General features: G+C 40.8%; 1 protein-coding gene across 5 annotated transcripts in view; it reads right to left on the bottom strand.

Moving 5' to 3' along the window:
- SPHKAP (SPHK1 interactor, AKAP domain containing) overlaps nt 1-20,700 on the bottom strand; it is a 104,724-nt gene that overhangs the window by 17,030 nt on the left and 66,994 nt on the right. For all 5 annotated transcript variants that reach the window (XM_030576065.1, XM_030576062.1, XM_030576064.1 and 2 more), the window contains exons 4-7: nt 12,554-12,613; nt 8,782-8,916; nt 4,129-4,384; nt 46-3,850 (exon numbers count right to left, since the gene is read on the bottom strand). In XM_030576065.1, coding sequence (XP_030431925.1) covers nt 46-3,850; nt 4,129-4,384; nt 8,782-8,916; nt 12,554-12,613 — 4,256 coding nt within the window. The remainder of the gene's footprint in view (nt 1-45; nt 3,851-4,128; nt 4,385-8,781; nt 8,917-12,553; nt 12,614-20,700) is intronic.

Raw genomic sequence — 20,700 nt, 5'->3', positions numbered from 1 at the left:
TTAAAAACGAAGCAGTGTCTTGACTTATCTTTTTCTGCCACTTACCTGGTATTTAACACGGAGCTTGAAACTATGTGCTTCCCAAAATATGCCGCTGGAAGTTTTTCTTTGTTTAGATGCTCCTTTGTTTCCCCAGCGGGGATGATGCTAGAAGTTAAGGGCTCTAAGTCTTTATTCAGCTCTTCTCTTTGATCAGTTTCTATCTGAATCAAAGGCACTTCCCTTAGGAAAGCAGAGGAGCCTATATGGCTTCCCTGGAGGGAGCCATGGGTTGTGAGTGGTTCTTTTTTCCCATCTAAATTTATTCTGTCCCTTGTGGGTTTAGACTGACTTTGACTCACACTTGGGAGAGATCTGCCTTCTGCTACATGTTCCCGGTTTGTATAGTCAAAGGAATCTTGATGGACGACAATTAACGTTTTCCCACTTTCAACAATATTTGCAGCCAGTCTGTTTGCATATTGTTCTACGTGCAGTGGGGAATCACTGGGGAATTGATCAGCATCTGTGACCTCTGCCTCATCCCCTATAATCTTGTTCTTACGCATTAGAGATTCAATGGAGCTTGCCCATGTCTCATGAATCAGCATGTCTGTTACCTGGTCAGTCCTACATCTTTGGTATAGGCATGAGTCCGACTTGCAAAGACCCAAAGAAGACACAGTGCTGACCTGCTGTATGCTTAAGGAATCCCGGTGGCTGTTGTGAGCAAAGCCATCTAATGATTTTGCTTTGACTGGTGCATTCACTGTTAGCCTGGAACCTGATGATGTGCTGTCAGGCATAGAGGATTGTCTAAAACAAAATGGTGATCGTGGAGAAGGTGATAACAAGCTGCTACTCCACTCCCTGGAACTTCTGATGGAAGAAGCATCATCTTTATTCTCCTTTTCTATTTCCCTTAGCATATACTTATAAAACTCTTCTGTGATGCTTTCTGTGCTAGACTGTTTGGATGGGCAGCTTGGCCTCACGTTGAGGTGGCAATTTTTCCTAGCAACCTGTTGCAAGGCAGAAGTTAGAATGCTGCTTGCGTTTTTTCCTGCATAGTAGTCCAGTAATAAATCAAACCCTCTCCCTTCATTTTCCATCTGGTTCACCATAAATCTTGAAAATTCATCTGTAATACTTTCACAACTAGACTGCTTAGAGACAGAACTAGTCTGGCTTCCTGGCTGACCTAACATGTTCATTGGGCCCAAAGTATTTACAGACCCTTTGGAATCCAAATCCTCTTCTGGTATGCTCTCACAGCTGGATCCCTTGGCCCGGCCCCATCTTTCACAGTGCAATCTGTTTCTGGGATGGTTTGGACCCTGCCAGACATTATCAACCATGGATAGCTCAGTTAGGTTCATAATTTTAGCAGCCACTTCATTTGCAAAGATGCTGACAGACTCTGGAGTATCTTCAAGGTTGATGGATTCATCCACTACTCTGTTCATCAGTCTTTCCTTTAGTTCAGGATGCTCATCTGTTTTCCTTTTGATCTCACTAAGCCTCGGTGGCCTGTGCTTCCTAACAACTGAACCATTGGGCTGTGATTCCTTCTTCCTTTTTATAGTTCTGCATGATAAACCCTGGGTCACCAGATATTCATTTCCTCTTTTCCATGCACAGAACCAGGGTTGCTTACCATTTGAGTTTTCAAGACAAATGGCAGCTATTTCTGTTGCCATAGAGACCACGGTTTCTGCTAATTCTTCTGCAAAATCTGTTACACAGTATGTATCCCTTGGATGTTTTACCTGTAGCACAGGCTGAGAAGGAAGCAAGATGTGATTACCTAACAAAGGTACACTAACTTGGACTTCATTATTTAGCAAAGCATCACACTTGTGTTTGCTCTGGTTTTCTGTGTTCACAATGGCATCAGAAGATAACTGTTCTTGAACACCATGTCTGCATTCATTGACTGTTAGTGTGTTTTCCCTGTCTGAAAAAGACCTGAGGTCTTTCTTGCTTTGATACGGGGATCTGTAGCAATCTCTTGTGGCTCTTTTCAGATATCGTTTCTTGGGGGATGTTTTTGCAACCAGTGAGTTATGCCCACTGGCACTACACAGCAGGTCTGAATGCAGTGTGGCACTTTCCATGGTATTTGGCACCCCTTCCTCATTGTCCTTCTTTGTATTTGTCATATTTACAAGATCTTTGCCAGCATTAGCACTGTAAAAAGTACTAAATGGTTCATTGGTGTGATCTGGGGCTTGCTGTGATGGTTGAGTAGCTGTTGTCTGTGTTGCCTGGCTTTCTGCTTCTGTTACCCTCCATCTGTCTTTGTCCTCGGAGAAGAGAGGTGAACACTCACCAACCTGTGCAATATCTCTCATCTTCTTGCAAGTGAAATATATCACATTAAAAAGCAGTTCATTGGCAGTCTCCATAAACATGTCGTGTGTACTGAAGTCCAAGTTATTGTCCGAACCAGGGTGTAGCTGTCTTTTCTTCCTAACCTCTTCCACAGAATGCCGCAGAATAACATTTGATACATTTTGTGCGAGTTCATCACAAATTACTTCATCTAAGGGAGAAATCCGGGGCCTTGTTGCTGTTTCAATAATTCTTCCATTTATGGATTCCATAAAGTCCCCTACATTTCTGTATGTATTGGGCTTTGTCAAAATTATGGATGCCTCTTTGAGCAATGTCTCTGCAATGTTTCTGTTCAACTTCTCCATGCTGCTTCCTATGGCTATACTACAATGAAGGGTAATAGCTGCAGAAGTCTCAGCTGCAGATAAGAGTCCACGTGAAGTTGCAGAGTATTTATCTTCCTTTGTTTCACCAAGACCACAGACTGCTACTGCACTTGCTACTTGAGTCATGCCACACAAAGCAGATGGAAATGAATATTCTATATCTGCACCGTTATCAAGTACTTGTGAAGATTTTATCTGTTCCTCTTCATTATCAACAGTTTTGCTTTTAGAGTCTGTGGCTAGTTCTCTTTTGAGTCTTTCTGCAGCGTGGGGACTTGAAATGGTTCCAATAACTTTGGCTGCACAAGCCAAAGCTACTTCCAGTACATTCTGGGTGTGTCCTTTGGAATTCTCTTCCTGCAGGTAATCTGAAATTTCAGCAGAACTTTCTGATTCAGACCAATGGCACAGATTTGGGAATCCAGACCCAGGCCATTCTGATGTATTTTCACAGCTGTCTGGGCTTTGAACTATGACAATTTTTGGAAGTTCATTCCATGATCGGGAAGTTATGTCTTCTGTTGTACAAGTTGCTGAACTGAAGGAGTTTCCTACAGAGATGCTAATAGCAGCCTCCTTGGTAAAAGTGGGTTGAGATTGGGACAATCTAATAAATGCATCTTGCAGAACAGACTCTGCTAAATTTGTAGCATATTGACCTGTTGTTGCTTGTTCATTTTGCAAAGGAGGATGATGTTTCCTTTCACTTGTACGCTCTTCTGTGTCTAGCTTATTGTTTTGTTTTGCTGTTGTGTCACACTGAGAAGCTAGTTCTTCCTTAGCCATTCTGGTCAAAGATACACCTTCTGAACTGCATATTGGATAGGAATTTTCAGCCTTGTCTGTAAGGGATCTTTCCAGGCTATTAGTATTAGGGGATGACCTAACTCTTCCAGCTAAACCATTCTTCCACTGTATTTGCTGGATGGACTTATCCACAGTTTGTAAGATGCTGTCTTCAGACACGATATTCAGTGCTTCTTCTGAATCAGTGGAGTTTTTAGCAGAAGCTAAGTTTTCTTTATTAAAGCAGTTGTCATCAAGGGCAAATGGCAACGTGGTCTTCCTATAGTGTAGGTTCTCAAGTCCCTTTCCTTTATGCTTTTTGATATCTGATGCAGGTTCTGTGCCATGTATGTTATCATGACCTGTAAAAATAAAAATGACACATTAGCCTTTAGATAACTAGCTATCAGTTTCTAAAAGGTGATTGTATTAAAGTAATGTGTAGTACTGTACAATTAGCATACAAATACCATGTACTCTATCTCTTGAACAAAGATTTAAAAAAAAATGATTTTTATCTCTCCAATTATCCCTCTTCTGTACTGCAATTAAATGTATGCATGAATTAATGTCAAGTGCAATTTATATGAGCACTGCAGAATGAACAATAACAAACTTATGGTTGTTACATTGCTTTTACCATTTTTATATTCATCAGCCTCATTCTCATCTTCAAGGTGCTCAGATGCTGTGAGAAAATCTTCTTCTATTGAGGACACTGAACAGTTTGTATCATCCTCAGGCTTTAAGATACTAGTTTCTATCTGCAGCTGTCTCTCCTGCACAAGCTCCAGTCCAATCAGAAACTTGTTTATTTCAAAGATGATGCAGCCTATGCTGTTTTTTCTGTTTCCCCTTGCACACTGAACCAAACATACATCTGCCAGCCAAGGACACTAGAGGGGAAAATAATATCAAACAGTTATTTAATTGAAAATATATATTTACTTTCCCCCTTATAATTATATCAGGAACACTCTGTTGTCAAGAAACAATAAAATTTGTGAATTAGATGTTTTCAACATACTGTGCAGTTATATTTAAGCCAAATATGAGACTGTTTGGAATGACATTTTCAGTTACAAAAGTGTTTTACGTAAATCGGGTGTAAGAAAGCACTCTGCTGTAGTACAACTACTTGTTTTTTAAGTTACCAAATAGCTTATTCTTAATTCAGTCCTTTTAATGACATACTGTCCTATTTGCCTTTGGCTATGTTGAAATTAGCCACCCTCACCAGTATTAAGATATACGTGTTTCTGAATGTTATTAAGCTATTTAAGGAATGGTTTGCGTAGGTTCTAAATTCTTCTTCAAGACCATTTCTATTGTGATGCTTATAAGAATTCAGCCTTGTGGATGATTAGTTTGCAGGGCAGTTAGGAATGGGGCTATTTATTATGTCTTATAATATTAAAATACAATATTTTAAAATCGTATATACTTTGTATTCCTTTCCCTCACCCTTAGCCTTATGCCTGTGCAAAGCACGATTACTAATTATTTATATTGCAGTACCACCTAGAGATCCCAAATAAGATTGGTGTTCCATTGTGTTAAGTGATACATAGTAAGAGACAGTGAAGAGCTTTACCATCTAAGCAAAAGACAAGGGGTGGCAGAAAGGAAGTACTATTATTCCCATTTTACAATGGGGAATTAAGGCCCAGAGAGATTAAGGCCCAGATCCTCATAGGTATTTAGATGCCTAATGGGAGCTAAGTGCCAAAAGAACTTTGAGGCTCTGGGTCTAACTGACTTGCCCAAGGTCATACACAGAGTTTGTGGCAGAGCTAAAATGTGAAGCAGGAGGTCAGACTAGATGATCATATTGGTCCCTTCTGACCTATGAGTCTATGAGTCTAAGTCCTCATCCAAGTGCCTTGAGGACAAAACCTTCTGTCCTCTCTTTTGACTTCAGTTACAGTGAATTATGCCATGCTAGTGAAGGTGTCAGCTTGTGTAGTTCTGATTGCAGGATTGGGGCCTTAGACTGAAAGCTCTTCTGAGCCGTATCTGTGTCTTTCTATGGATTTGTACAGAACATTACAGCCCAGCCCTGACTCACCTTTGGGTGCCACTGTAAGATAAGTATCTAGGTATAAAAGTCTTGGGATTAGTGTTTACTGTAACAACATATTTAACTGGTCCCTTCTAGCTACACAATATGTTTGAGTGGAAAATCTGCATGAATAAATCTGTTAGCACCCGAGAGGGCACCAAAAGACTGACAGGCTTTGAGATTACTTGTCGCTAAGAAGCTACCGTTGAATTCTGATTTAGTGCAAAGAATATTATGAAAAAATGCAAAATAATGAAGTAATGTGAAACAGTGAATGAGATTCAATTTGTATTACTTCAAAATATAAAAATATGAAGTAAAGAATTTACTTCAATAGGACGCTGTCAGCTTAGATTGAAAAACATAAGTTTGGGGATTTTTTGTTTTGTTTATTTTGTAATTATGAAACCCAATAATATGTTTTCCTGAAATTTACACAACAAAAATCAATAAAACCAGATGTATGTTTAGATATAAACATTCCTCTGCAAATGTCCCAGTACACAATTTGCAGTGTTACATTAGTGTTTAAGGCTCAGGAAATGAAACAGACTAGAACCAAAGAGACTGTGTGTGTGTGTGTGTGTCTGTGTGTCTGTGTGTGTGTGTGTTACTTTAATGCATGTGAAAAGACTGACATCCCTGAAATCCTTTTTCTAGACAGACAAATATGACAAGGACCAAATTAGCATAATGCTTCCTGATGCCAATGCTATTTCACTTCATCCTGACCAGGGCTGGCTCTAGGCATCAGTAAAACCAAATGTGCTTAGGTGGCACATTTTCAGGGGTGGCATTCCAGGGATTTTTTTTTTTCCGCTTTTGGTAGCAAAAGCCTAGAGCCGACCCTGGCAGTAGCAGGGAGTCGTGTGTGGGGGTGTCCTGGGGCCGCTGCAGTTCCCGCCGCGGGGGAGCAGCGCCCACACCCCTTGTGGCTGGGCTGGGCAGGCTCTGAGCAGGGGACACTCGGGCTGGCGGCCGCCCCCCAGCACCAAAGCTGGGGCTGGGTGAAGCAGCCGGAGCTGCCCAGGGACTGTGGCAGGGCAGCCAGAAGCAGCAGCGGGGCCATAGAGGATGCTGCCGGGCAGGCCCGCGCCCCGCTCTCTGGGGCTCCGCTCCCTCTGGGGCTCCCCTGCCCCAGCTCCTCAGCCCCCTGCTGGGGCAGTGCCCTGGCTCTGCCCTCCTGGGTCCCAGCCAGTCCCTCCTGGGCCCCGGCTGGAGGGACCCTGGGCTGAGGCACGGCCCAGGAGCCCCCCTGCTTACGCTGACCCTGCCAGCATTGGACCAGCTGGAGGCGAGGGGAGAGTGGGTGGAGTCAGCACTTGTGGAGGGGGAGCCCAGGGCTGGGGAGGCAGGGGGTGTGGGTGGAGGAGGGGGAGAGAGCCCAGGTCAGGGGGTGTGGGTGGGTGGGGAAGAGCCCAGTGCTGGGGAGGCAGGGGGTGTAGGTGGGGGAGGGGGAAGAGAGAGCCCAGGGCTGGGGCGGCAGGGAGTGTGGGGGGGTGGTGAGAGTGCAGGGCTGAGGTGCAGGGCAGCCAAAAATTTTTTTGCTTGGGGTGGCAAAAAACCTAGAGCTGGCCCTGATCCTGACATGGACAAAGCACCTCTTAGGTGAGAAGTTTAGGTCAGCTTCCATTCCTGTTTCAGTCCTGACCTCCCAGCACGGGTGCCAGCTGTGCTTTTTTGTGATGTGAACACTTATTTACTGGGGTGCTGAAGAATGCCCTGAGATCACCAAACCCACAGGCCACCAAACAGACATCAGATCTCCTGGGCCTTCTGCAGCTCCCATGAAGTAATGTGGCTGTTCATTGTTCTTTACTGGCACAATGGAGCTCTTTGGTACGTAAAATGCACCATGCCATTATTTATGTTTTTTAAATGCAGCCGTTAAGTATAAATAGCAAGTAAACTCAATAACCAACCAATTTTGTCTTTAAAAAGCAGCACATTAATAGGACATAAAATGCAATGATCTTCGTAACAGAGATTACGGGGCCAGTTTCACAAAGATTTATGAGCTCACATTAATTTCACAGGGGTGCACAGGACCTGCTACTAATTGCTAATGAAGATAATCTGTTTTGATTTTAATCTTACTTACACAGGTTTTACACCTGCTGTGTTGCTTCTGATTTACAGATGGATAAATGAGATCAGAATCAGGCCCAATATAATGAGCTATTCTCATCCTTTCCCACTGGCACAGGTCTGAATGTAAAGGCACAAAGTCTTATGAGAATAACAGAGCCACAAAAAAATCTGTCACTCTAATAAGTAGCTACACTTCTAAAATCTGTTTAAAAATTGTTTTAATTTACCATTTACCATTTGCTTCCTTTCTATATGTGGTGCTGGAAGTTCAAAATGCTTGGCACGCTGCCAGTGGAGCATTCCAGAGCTCTCAGAGTGAAGGGCTGGATGCTAATCTTTACTTTTGTATCTTAGTTGGAGAAACTAACCAATTAGTTTTACTGTTGCACAGAGGCTAAAGTGGGGAACTAGCGTTGATTGGGTTAATAGCTCCCAGACTCTTCCCTTCTGCAATTAAATGTACCCACAGGTAAGTGAATTCCTGACACAATTTAGCTCACGGGATATTCCAGCACCATCATGAATTCCTTTCAAAGGTGCATAATGAGACAAGCATGGCCAGGGATGGAGACAGGGAGGATTGCTGGAGCAGGCTGGCTAGTGGGAAGAAGGAGAAAGACCTTACTTAAAAGGGAATCTGCAGCAGCTCCTCCCTAATGCACTCCCCATCCCAATCTAAAGAATTAAATCCTCTCCCCTTCTCTGTCCATGCTGCCCTTCTGGCCCCCACTGTCTCTGGAAGCAGGATCCTGAATGAGCTATGCCATCATTGGCTGCCTTCTCAGGATGCTGCACAGAAGTAGCTATTAGGGGTCCTGAATGAGAGTTTGAGTTAATAGGCTTACCACAGTATTAACTCTCACCTAGATATCCATAGTCTCTGGAGGGGAACAGGCAGATCCCTAGCTCCACCTCTTCCTAGCTGAGCTCAGCCCTCAAGTCACCCCCAGTTTGGGCTTTTAACTATGTCACTGCATAAATGGTGTTTAAACAGCTACGCTTATTCTTTTAATGTGTACATACCCGTGTGGTTCTCAAGCTAGCACTTGGCTCTGTGCTTGCAGCTTCTTTTCTTTCAGATTGCATACACTATCTTTGATGGTTGCGATGTGTTCCTAAAGATAAATGTGTAGTGCTTACCTGGGAAACTTCAAAATCAGCCTGAAGGTTGCCTGAAGTTAATCCACTTAGCAGGACTATTTCATTTTCTTTTGGTGGTTGTACATTCATAGAGCTGATAAGTTTTGGGAGATTTGGAGAGACATTGATCAATCTCTGCAATAGGAAAAATATGATTGAGACAACACCACTCTATTTCACCCCGGTCAGAGTTACACTGTTGCATCCGTAAACATTTAAAGGACACTTGGTAAGCATTCCTTTTAAATGCATTTTAAAATGAACTCAGTTCTCAGAACATACCAGAACTAAAATTGGCAACACTGAAAATGCACATCCTCTATGTATGCACCAAACAATTACAGCAGTGGCAGTGCAAATGTCCCCACACGGCCGTAGAGATATGAGAGCATTAGGGATCAGAAGTCAGTTCAGTCCCCAAGCCCATCAAAAGTCTTGGCCTTTATACTATGAATAGCTCCTAACTGAATGGGAACACTGTGTTAATATGTAAAATACAAAAAGATTAAAAAATTATTGGTATGGGCCAAATCTTGTAGTTCCTACTCAGGCTTATGGTTAACAAGAAGTCAAAAGGAGTTTTACTGGGAACAGATCTGCTGGATTTTGCCCTATGAAATTAATTCAGTTTTAAATCTATATTTACAATGACGTATTTAATACACCGTTTGCATTAAACATCCATTTCTTAGATTTCATATACTCTGTAGATAGTTTGGTTTCATAACCTATCATTTGATATGTGAAAACAGAGTAACTTTCTATATGGAATGTGTTTTACATATACGCACAGTACATTTAACAAAGATAAACTACTAATGATGATGATACTTTGCTCTGTTGTTATAATATTTGTATAGCAATAGCGCCTAGGAGCCCCTGCCATGGATCAGGACTCTGCTGTGCTAGGCACTGTACAAATGCAGAACAAAATAAGACTTCCTGCCCCAAAGAGCTTACCTAAAGTTCTTAATATGCTGTATGAACAATAAGTAATTAAATATCACAGTATCTCTGAGACACATAACCATTATTATCTTCACTTTATACATGACAAAGTACAGCACATCAGTGGCATAGCCATGAAAAGAATCCAGAATCTTGAAACCTAGACCTGTGCTTTAACTACAGTACAATTCAAAGATACCTCTTTTCCCCACTTTTTATTTTCAAAATGAAAGCTTACAGTACTGATATTTCTCCTTACACTGCTTTAAATTAGACATAATACAAATGGCTGGCTTGGCAAGCCTAATTCAGTTACAGGGAACAATCTACTTCTCAGTACACTGATCTGCAGATATGACTAAGTATTAATATTTGACATAAAACTTAAATTCAGTGTTTCAATTCATTTTGACATTTTTAGTCTAGTACAAAAAAAGTGCTTGTCTTTTCTTCAATGATCATTTTTCTGTTATAGTGTTTTTTCTATATTTTCTCTTACTTAAATTATCATATTATCAGATTACTTAGGTAGGAAAACCATGACATTTTAAATATATTTTTTTCCTGCTTGGAATCAAATGGAAAGGTCTGGAAAGAATGTTCTTAAATTTGTAACCAAGAAACCCTTGTAACATATTCTATAGCACAGTATAGACTCTATTTTATAGGTGTCAAAAGGATGATTTGAAATCATAACAGACAGCACCAATATGTAAAGTATGGCACTTGTACAACTTATATAAACATTTTTGTGCCCACCAGTTTTGCCAAGATCTTTTTTATACTTCTATTAAATATTTTCACTGTACTAGCATGTTGTTTAAATCCATACTGTCTAACGTAAATTTTGAAAAGTCATTGTAAATTACGCATACAGATGCATACAGACCGATCTTCCTTTTAGAGGCTGATAGATAATATGCAAACCTTCATATTTTAAAATGTTCATTAACCTTAGAGGAAAAAACATTAGTTTCCACTTATACCTAAGAAACATTCAGACTACATACTGGTAACTACTTCTAGAAGGCCAAATCCTGTGGCCTGCCAAAAGGCCACATATGTAGGGCCTCTGAGGTAGCAGACCTGGCATTTTTCAGTACTTGGGAAATTTTAGATGTAGAGGGGCCATGCAAGGAGGGAGGGCATGCTGCAAAGTAGGGTTCCACCCTCCCTGTACCACTGTACTAGAGGGGCCTCTGGACAGCTTAGGGACATGACCAGCAAAGGCACCCATATGTGGATCTATGGGCCAAATCCCATGTAGCTCTGGGGAGTCTCCAATGGTGATTTGTGCTTGTGGGAGAGGATTCTAACTCTAGCTCTTTGCAAAGATGTGCTGCGTGAAGCTCATTTACTTGAGTTTTGTGCAGGTGTCAGGATCTGGCCTTTATCAAGACTCTCTTGCTCAGTCCCCATGACCTGACACAGCATCAGTTCTTTAAAAAAAAAACCCGAGGTTGTAAATAAATAAAAAAAATAGCCTCTCCCTTCTCATTAATAAATAATCTAGTACTTCTGTGGATTCAGTGAAGTTAAACTTCTCAATCTGGTATCCATACTTAACCAACTGATTCATCAGAAAAATCCATTTGCTCATGGAAGCTGTATATATTTTTGATGTTTAAGTTTTCACAGCTTGAGGCTATCAAGAGCTGTTTGTAGAAAGACTTCCTGCTAGAGAATCACTAGCAGAAGGCAATTAGGAAAATGTGGCAGTCCTCAACTTAACTTAGAATGGCCCCAGCAAACAAATTCCAGTGTTTCACTGAGGAACACTTTGAGTATGGCCAACAGATCCCTCTTTGACGTGTTCACTTGCCAGGTATTTCTGATGCCAGCATGGGATGATGGAGGTGGGAGACAGTAAGGGAAGTCAAGTATCAGAGGGTAGCCATGTTAGTCTGTATCCACAAAAACAACGAAGAGTCCAGTGGCACTTTAAAGACTAACAGATTTATTTGGGCATAAGCTTTCGTGGGTAAAAAACCTCACTTCAGAAGTTTTAAGCTTCCATTCTGTGGCCTTATATAAAAGCTCATTTTGTGCTATACTTTCAAAATGTCACTTCTTCCCCTAACCACATGACTTGAGCATTTTAGGAGGATGCACATTTTCAGTTGTATGTCCACTTGTGCAGCTGGTTTTATGAATTGCTGAAGTGTCCTCGTTTTCTGCTCAGTAAATAAGCAGAAATCCAATGAGTCAAATCCTTAGGCCCTTAAACATTTTTTTTAAGCAGTCTCTATCCAGAAACCCACCTAATGAAATAATCTGGAGTTTGCCTGAGTAAGACTAAGCAGCTGAATAAAACCTAAATAAGTGAGTAAAAGGGCCTCAGGATTTGCTTGATGATAGGAGGAAAAGCTGCCATAAGGCTATTTTTATGTACTGCAGTGTCAAGATAAACTATTACAACTACAACACATGCACAAACACTTCTTTTATTTAAAACCAAGACTTAGCAGGAAGTCCACTTACAAAATAGGCATTGTGAATTTAGACCACAAAATTCTAGTAGCTGTCATCTGAGTTGGGCATAAAGCCACATGTTTAGAACAGGAGCCAAATCTGGATTTCAAACATTGTTGTTTGAGGAGCTTCAAATCCAGAGTTTTGATTCAGCCCATATTAAAAAGAGTGTCCATTTGTAAAATTTAGATCCATGTTTGGGTTTCAAAGTCCTGGCAAAGTTTGGGAGGGGACAAGAGAGAATTGGGCCAGGAATATGGTTTGGGCCTCTCTCTAGTTCTCATCACACCATCTTGTGAATAACATGAACATATGTATTGTGCACATTATTAGGCCTTTCTTAATTTGTTACCTGTTTTAAGTGCTCCTCACTGCAATCATTTTTGTTTGCATCTAGATTCACAAAGCAAACCTGTAATAAAATAGAGAGAAAAGGGGCAGTCTGAGGTTTCTTTAGGAAATTAGCAAACAATGTAAAGGTAATTAATGTAAATACATTTCCTATACTTGTGGCTGGATATAGCATCTTTTCATCGCACAAGAAGAACTATCATAAGGTCAAAAGGGAGTAATGTACTGGTTTGGAATTAAAATGGGAGAAGAAAAGGCAAGAGAATTAAGAGCAATCACTGTATCTGTTCCAACACAACTTCTCTTTGTCAGATTGCCAAATGTAGCCATTAAACTAGAATGTAATGGAGGTGGGAGAAGAGAGAGGTAATATGGAATGCCTCTGGTGATAGCTAGCACGATGATGTGCCTCCACACTGCCTGCCACTTGACTCCCACTGCCACAACACAGGACACCTTGCACTACATAGCAACTGTTATTAGGTAAGATATGATTCTTCCTATTACAGCATGTAGCTTCAGTCCGTTTACTAGAAAGTTGGAAGGTTGGAAAAGGAAAACTAACAGAAATTAAACATTTGTAATCAACCAGCTGGGAACAGGTTAAGTTTGTGGTGTATGTGTTTAAGATCACTTGGCTCAAAAGGATTCTAGCATGTCCACATGAACCTAAGAACTTTATGGAAACTGAACAGTTTTATCTCGGGAAGACGGTTCATAAACCAATGGTACTCAAGGGCTCTCTGTAGCCTTAACCAGGTTTACAGCTGCTGGAATTAGGAAAACATCTGGTAATTTTAGACTTGGTTCTGTGGAAAGTAAGTGCCAGTTTCACCCAGAAAAGAGAGGCATTTTTCCATTTTTTGACCAGCTCTGACCGTCATCTATTTAAGCAACAACAGTATACTTGACACTGTAGAATACTATAGATCGGCCAAAATGGGAACCTCAAATCCAACCCGTTTTTAGTTTGGGTATTTTTTGTGGGGGAGAAGAGAGCCAGTTCTGAATCCTCCATTTTGGTGCTAAGCTGGATTCAAGGCAAGAGCCCCAAAATTGGACTTGGTCCTATTTTTGGATGTGGCAGAAATCTCAGAAGAACAGTCTGTGAGATTTAGATGCTGATACATCTTGATCTAAACTCCATTTCAGGTTCAGGGTAGAGTCCAAATCCTACACTAACCTTCAATCAGGTTTAGCTCAAAACTTCATTTGCTTAGCCAATTGCTCTGTAATAATCAGAGAAGGAACAAATTTCCTGTCCGATTTAACTTAAGTCCTGTGTGCCTCAACTTTTGTTGCAGTCAACGGGAGTAGCACCTCACAGGAAGACTGCTCAAACCTCATACAACTCTGGCTCCTTAGACAAAAAAAATGCAGTAGCTGGCTGAACACTGACATCTTTTGAGTGCTAATATGGCTGGATGTATTACAACAAACACAACATTTTCTTTTTTCCAACAGAAGTCAAAGGACTTGAATATCCCAGTTCAGGAAGGACTCTTTGGGAAATGCTTTCTTAGTACCGGCTCACATTATCATTAGTTTTAGCCAATATTACCTCACTTCCATGAGCTGTAAAATTTACTTAGAAAGGTATAAAGTTTTAAAAAAATGAATATAGTACATTTCACCAATATACTGAAGTAAGACATTCTGCTGCATATTATGTGTCAGTTCCACCCTAACGTAGCACTGATTTCAGCTTATATATGTACATACCATAGGTACAGAATATGACCATCTGTAGTAACAGCAAGCATAGCAGATGGAAAGCAGCCCTTCCAGTGTGAACCAAAAAAAGTGCAAAGAAGAATGATTTTTGCTCTTAAAAAAAGCTTATTTTATTTTAACAATGTAACTTCTTTACACCAATTCAGAAACATATTTTCCACCATTATAATTTAAAGAAAAATATTTCTCTGCTTGAGGATGTCAGCTAGAAGAAAGTGTCACTGTCACTAGGGTTTTATGCATGGCTAACTTTTAAGATGTACTTATTATTAGGAAATGGAAATGTCAAAGCCATAAAGTAATAAAAATAACCTTTAGCAATACAGTACTATAGGTACATAATGTCCTGAGCCTGCCATAGTTAATTGTACAGAGGAAGAAAATCTCCCTTTCTTTCAGTTAATTCTTAGGAATTGTATATTATTGGGGCAGACGATGTACACAACAAACCATTAGAAAATATTGGTGCCAGATTTTGTTTAGTAAATAAAACTTTGAACTTTGCAAGTGTCCACAATGATAATATGTTCCTAACCATATAAATGTGTGTGTATGTGCATGTTTATATGTACTGTATATACAAATATGAAGGTGACTGGCCATAATGAATTCAGTGTAGATGTCAGGAGACATTTTGAAAACCTGGTGGAAATGTATGCCTCCATTTTTTATTATCTTCTCAAGCATGCTTCAGCTACTCTTCTGAGAGATAAGATGTGATTTGGGCTTTTAAGTGACTGCACGTTAAGTGCTTTTGAAAATTTTACTCTAGGACTTATGGAAAAGGTGCTTTATTTCTTATTCTATTTTGGCTCTATCCCCACACTGGATTCAATGGGAGTTCTGTGTACCAAAAAAAAATAAAGGTCTGGCTCCTGCACTCTCTCTATGTATGTATACACATACATACATATATACAGTATTACTCAAACACATTATTTTTCAACAATCCTTGTTTTTGTAATTTACCAAATGCCTGAATACTGATATGGTGCTGCACACAATTGACCGAAATATCTATTGTCTCTTGTAAAAGTGACATCAGCTGCCAACCTAAAAGTACACCTCTACCAAGCATGCGGTGAAACTGTCAGTTCCATTTCATGTGGAGTGGATGGTATATATTTAGCTCTTTTATGCCTCAGTAGAAGAAGGAGAATCATGTGCAGGTATACGCATTAATTAAAGTCACAGCTTGTTTCCTTCATATTTTTTAAATTTGATAACCAAATGCATTTATTATATTTATGCCTAAAGCAGTACTGCATCCTATATATCTGAATACACTGAAAGGTGCACATTTCATAGACACTGATTTATTACATTGCCTTATCACTGGAATTTCCTGCCATTCTGCACTTGAGTGGACTTTTCAGATGTGAAGTTATAGGCAACTATTGCACAGATAAATGTTGTGCCAGTAGTTATTGAAATGTATTGCAGAATTCGCTTGATTTTTGCTATTTTAACTAGCCCCAAAGTACTGTCAGATTCTAAGAGACCCACTAAGAATATATCTGTCCAGTTTAATGGATATGAAAGGAGAAAACAGAATCTAAAATCACTCATGGTTTTTGGCTTGCCTGATATTAATGAAATATATTAGGTGCAGTGACTTATATTGGTTGATAAGCATATGAGTGTTATCACTGAGTGACCTCAGTCATAATATAGTAAAAGGACACTGAGGTATAATTCATAATTTGAAAAAAATGTTTTAATTGTATAGATTAGGAAAAGAGGTTGAGGTTAGGTTGGTGTTAGCTAATGCCAACCCACAAAGGGAGACTTTTATAGGAGTGGGGAAGCGCTACATCTCTAATCCTCCTCCTCTCTCCCAGAAAATCCTAAGTGCCGCTAAACAGCTGTTTGGTGGTGCTTAGGACTTTCGGGTGGGGTGGGAAGGAGCAGGGATGCAGTGTGCTCCGGAGAGGAGGTGGAGTGGGAGTGGGAAGAGGTGGCCCTGGATTGGAGCGGGGACATGAAGAGGCGGGCCTGAAGCATTCCCGGCAAAGTCGGCACCTGTTCTTCTCCGGGGAAGCTGCCCCTGCTGCTGCGAAGGTGCTTCCTAGTGTCCTTGCCTGCAGCGGGCTGTGCCTGTGTGGGGTAAGCCAGGGGCACTTCCCAACCACAGTACAGTACTGTACTGTACAGTATATAATGCCTTTTTTCTCTCCCTTAAAATTTCCTTAGAACCTAACCCCTCACATTTACCTTAAATCTCATGGGAAAATTGGATTCGTTTAACATTGTTTCACTTAAAGTTGCATTTTTCAGGAACCTAAGTACAACATTAAGTGAGGAGTTACTGTATTTGTCACTTTTGGCAAAAAGGTGTAGAGCTTCCTATGAAATAAAAATAATAATTAAAAAAACCAGGTTGTGTATATACCTTAGACTTTAACTATGTATTACCTTCCCAGCAGAGCTAAAGTCTCTCTCCAGGTGCTGTGTATTTACATATTCACTGCTTCTAAGGACACTGCGCATGATGTGTAACTTATTGCAGCAGAGCCAGTATAGAAACTTATAAAACATATGAAATCTGAAATTCACCTGTGCAGAAGGTCAGCATGAAGCCTGTTAAGTTCCAGTTAAGCTCTTAGTTAGGCTTAATTGATGCCTATGACCTGTGGGCCCTCTCTATGCAGGTGATTTTCACCCATAGTACCAACCCACAAAGGGAGACTTTTATAAATATGCTTGACTGCTAATATGTACATATTGTCTCTAACAGAGTAAGCTGGGCCTTTAAGGGGTTAAAGTCCCAGCTCTGGCCTATGCCTGGTTCCCTCCCGCTCTCTTCCAATCACATGACTGAGAGAGCAGTTAACTAAGAGCCAGGCTCTATGGGACATATAAAGGGCAGCCTTTCATCAGCCTAGGTGTGAAAATGTGGGGGATTGCTGAGAAAGGATCAACCCCTCCGCCCTCCCTGAACTGATGTAAGGCTCTCCACCCAGGGAGGTGAGAGAAGCACTTAGCCCCAGACCCAGGAGAAGCTGTGAAAAGGCCTGGGAGCAGATAGAACATAGACCCTGGGAGAAAGAGCTAGTTAAGCTATCTGAGCTGGGTAGCCCTATGACTGTTTGGCTTACGGGGGGCTGATGGACTATTGAGCCTAGGGAAAGGCTGAAGGTTGTTTTGTGTTTGGAATTCTGCTTACCCTGAAAGGGGAGGTCTCTTAATGCATTTGGCCAAATAATTAAATGCAAAATCACTCTACCAGCCTGGAAATGCCATTGAGAAGGGGGGAAATGAAGCCTGGTGACTGCATCTCTATGGTGTGGAGCGGCCAGCTACTGCTATGCTGTCACTGGAGAACTCCTGTGCTGCTGGTAAGTAATTCTTGTGTTCATTTTAAAGGTCTTCCAACTAGTGCTTTACTCTTCTAGAAGTCCAGCATATGGAGTGGGAAGGAAGTCTACATGGGTGACAGGATTTGAGAAGTATGGGTTGGACTTTTCAGCTGTGCCCTAGCCAGGATGATGCAATTATGACACCTTTTAATGTTCAGTGAATCCATTGTTTGTACCTTTTCTTGCTCATTGTGCACTATGAAGCATGGACCTTGTGGTATGCATTAATGTTATTGTAACTGTTCAGGGAAGCACTTCATGCTAAAATTATTAGTAACTGAAGACTGCCCATGTATATTCTCCCCATATTCTTCCATATTGTACTGTAAGGAGAACTGCTGATTCTAGAAAGCGTATTATGATTTTTGATGTATTATTAATATTCCAGTGCTAACCACTAACAGTTTTATCTACTTGTAAAAGCAAAACTGTAAAGTTACGGTTGCAGGGAATATTTAATTCCATGATCACTTTAATTACTTGCAAAGTCACTTGTAAAGATTTTTAATGGAGTCAAAAATGTTTTAAAACAATCTCATATAGTGTCTCTCCTCATTCATTTTTGCCCTCAGGAATAACATTCTCCTGTGATAGCAATCTTCAGAATATTGAGCCACGTTCTGATTTGGTTTTGCTAGTGCAAATATGGAATAACAATGGACTTAACTCCTGATCAGAATCTCCATCTGTCTTTAGGAAAGATGGTTTAAATCATCATCATTTCCCCATAGCACAATAACCAAATATAACTTCTCAAAGCCTTCACTCAAGAAGATGATATAAATATACAGCTGCATGTCAGTCTCCCATGGGAGCTGAAGTCAGCTAAAGCCTAAGAGAAAAAAATTCACTTTATATATCTTTGAGACAGAGCAAAATATAATCCATAGGAAATACTAAAGGAAAAGCTATATGGCAAACTTTTCCCAGAAATTTTGTTTAAGCTTTGTGTCTTTTAAAATGGTCAACTACATCTACATATTTCTGACTTCTGTGAGACTAGAATAAAATGCCTCTTTCAGCTGATTCTAACAATGCAGCATCTGTTTTTTCTGTCTCTATGGCAGGATCAGTTGTTTTGATGGCCATCAAAATGCTGATTCACAAAGCCTCCAAACAGAAACTTGCATTTGTTTTTACTTGAAAGATTTCTGCCAATTTAAAGTAAAATTTAGATGCCAAACGTTCAGGGACCTAATAGGCAGTACATGCCTTCCTGCATGGATCCCTAGGCAGTGCTGCTAATTTTTGTGATTTTTTAGAGTGGTGTATTTTCTTAAAGCTCTAGTTTCTGGAGACACATGATTACATGAGAATTTCAGCTTTCAGTACAAAACAAAATTTTAGCTTTCATGATTGTGGAGAAGAGCTTTAAAAATGTAACATGAGCGTACTCTTCAGGCTTAAAACTAAAAAAAAAAGACAAATACAAAGAACCCCAAACCTAAAAAGTATGATTTTTAAGCTAATCTCCTGATTTATTTATTTTTTTAACATTTGGGGTTGGCAATACTGACTGTGCCTATATGAACAGGCATAAAGGCCTACCCATACGGATCTTACTGGGGGATTTGTGGTTTTGCTCAGTTCACCACAACCTCCAACAAAAGCAAAGCTTTCAAAATTAATGCCTTATGTCGACATTACCACATAAATAAATCTAGTAATATGATTGAAACAGTTGCTCAGTATTGCCAAACTCAAGAGAGAAAAAATAACGAGATTTGCCACCTCCCCCCAATATTAAAAAAAAACCACACTAAAAACCATTATCTGAAACTTTTGGCTTTACAACTCCTCTCTACTGTAGTAGTAGTAGTGTGTGTGTGTGAGATAATTTCAGGTTGAAAAGTTGACCTTTAATGCACAAAAAATGCATGAATCTTCCTGGCTGCACCCTCCCCCCCCCAACTCCCCTTACCCTCTCCTTATCCCTGAAAAGTGGGAACTGTCCATTCATTACCTATTACTGTCTTGACCCAACAGCAATATGTCTCAGCCTACTACTGCCCCAGGACTCTCTTTGTGCTCTAGGGCCATCCTTGAAGTTAGGGCTGATCTGTTTCCTCAGCCCCAAGGCTTTTGTACAGAGCTCTGCCCATGTACTGAAAACCAAGAGACCGGAAGAGCTTCTTCCATTATCACTAGAGCTTCTCCTACAGGTGCCAAAATCCCATGACTCATGATCAATTAATTAGAGTTGGCAACATTGCTTTCCCCTGGCTGCTCAGAGGGGACTCCTTGTATCTACCACTACTCCCAGGCTGGGGGAGATGCCATTCTGTCCCCTCCATCTTCCACCCCTCAGCCTCCCACCTGCTCTCCACATGCCTCTGCATCCCATTCCCTTTCAAATTCTAAATCTGCCTTCTGCTCACCCTCATTCTCCCCGTCTGCTTTTCACAGTGTCTCTGTTGCTCCTCTCAGTCCCTGGGTCCTGACTGGACCTCCTCCCCATGATAGAGGGGCAGCCATTTTGACTGTGGGCATGGCTTCAATCTCAGTGAAAACAGTGGGATGTGGCAGCCAACTTTATCAAGGGCAGCCTCACTTCCACATGCAGATAGATAGTAAGGGAATGGTGGCCTTGCTGGCTTCAGCTCCACTGACAGTAATAGGAGATGGTGACAATTTTAAGTAAGGGAAACCTGGTGAGTTATCAGCCTTTCATCATGTTTGCATGAGACTGGTAAAAAATGCTCCAAAAATCATTAGCCATAATAATAAAATCAGAACTGGCAGTACTGGTTACTCATTATTTCTGTGCCCAACAGCACCAGTCAGGGCTCCACTGTGGGTCAATGAGGCTGTGTGTCTCAGTCCATACCTGTTCTAGAAGTTGCAGGATTGGAGTCCTAGCAACTTGAGGCTTGACTCAAAGCCCATTGATTTAAATTGGAGTGATTTCAAAGGGAGCCTTTCTAATTCAATGAGCTTTGGATGGATCATACCGACAGCAACTGCAAGAAATAACTTATTATTTTATGTACATCTGGCTAGCGATATAGAAGTAAAATGCTATCCATGTCAGGCAGGGACAGTCAAACACTGTTTT

This window comes from Gopherus evgoodei, chromosome 9 (genome assembly GCF_007399415.2).
Source record: "Gopherus evgoodei ecotype Sinaloan lineage chromosome 9, rGopEvg1_v1.p, whole genome shotgun sequence".
NCBI lineage: Eukaryota > Metazoa > Chordata > Testudines > Testudinidae > Gopherus > Gopherus evgoodei.
The sequence above is the reverse complement of the archived record's forward strand: the minus strand, read 5'-3'. Positions and strand labels throughout refer to the sequence as shown.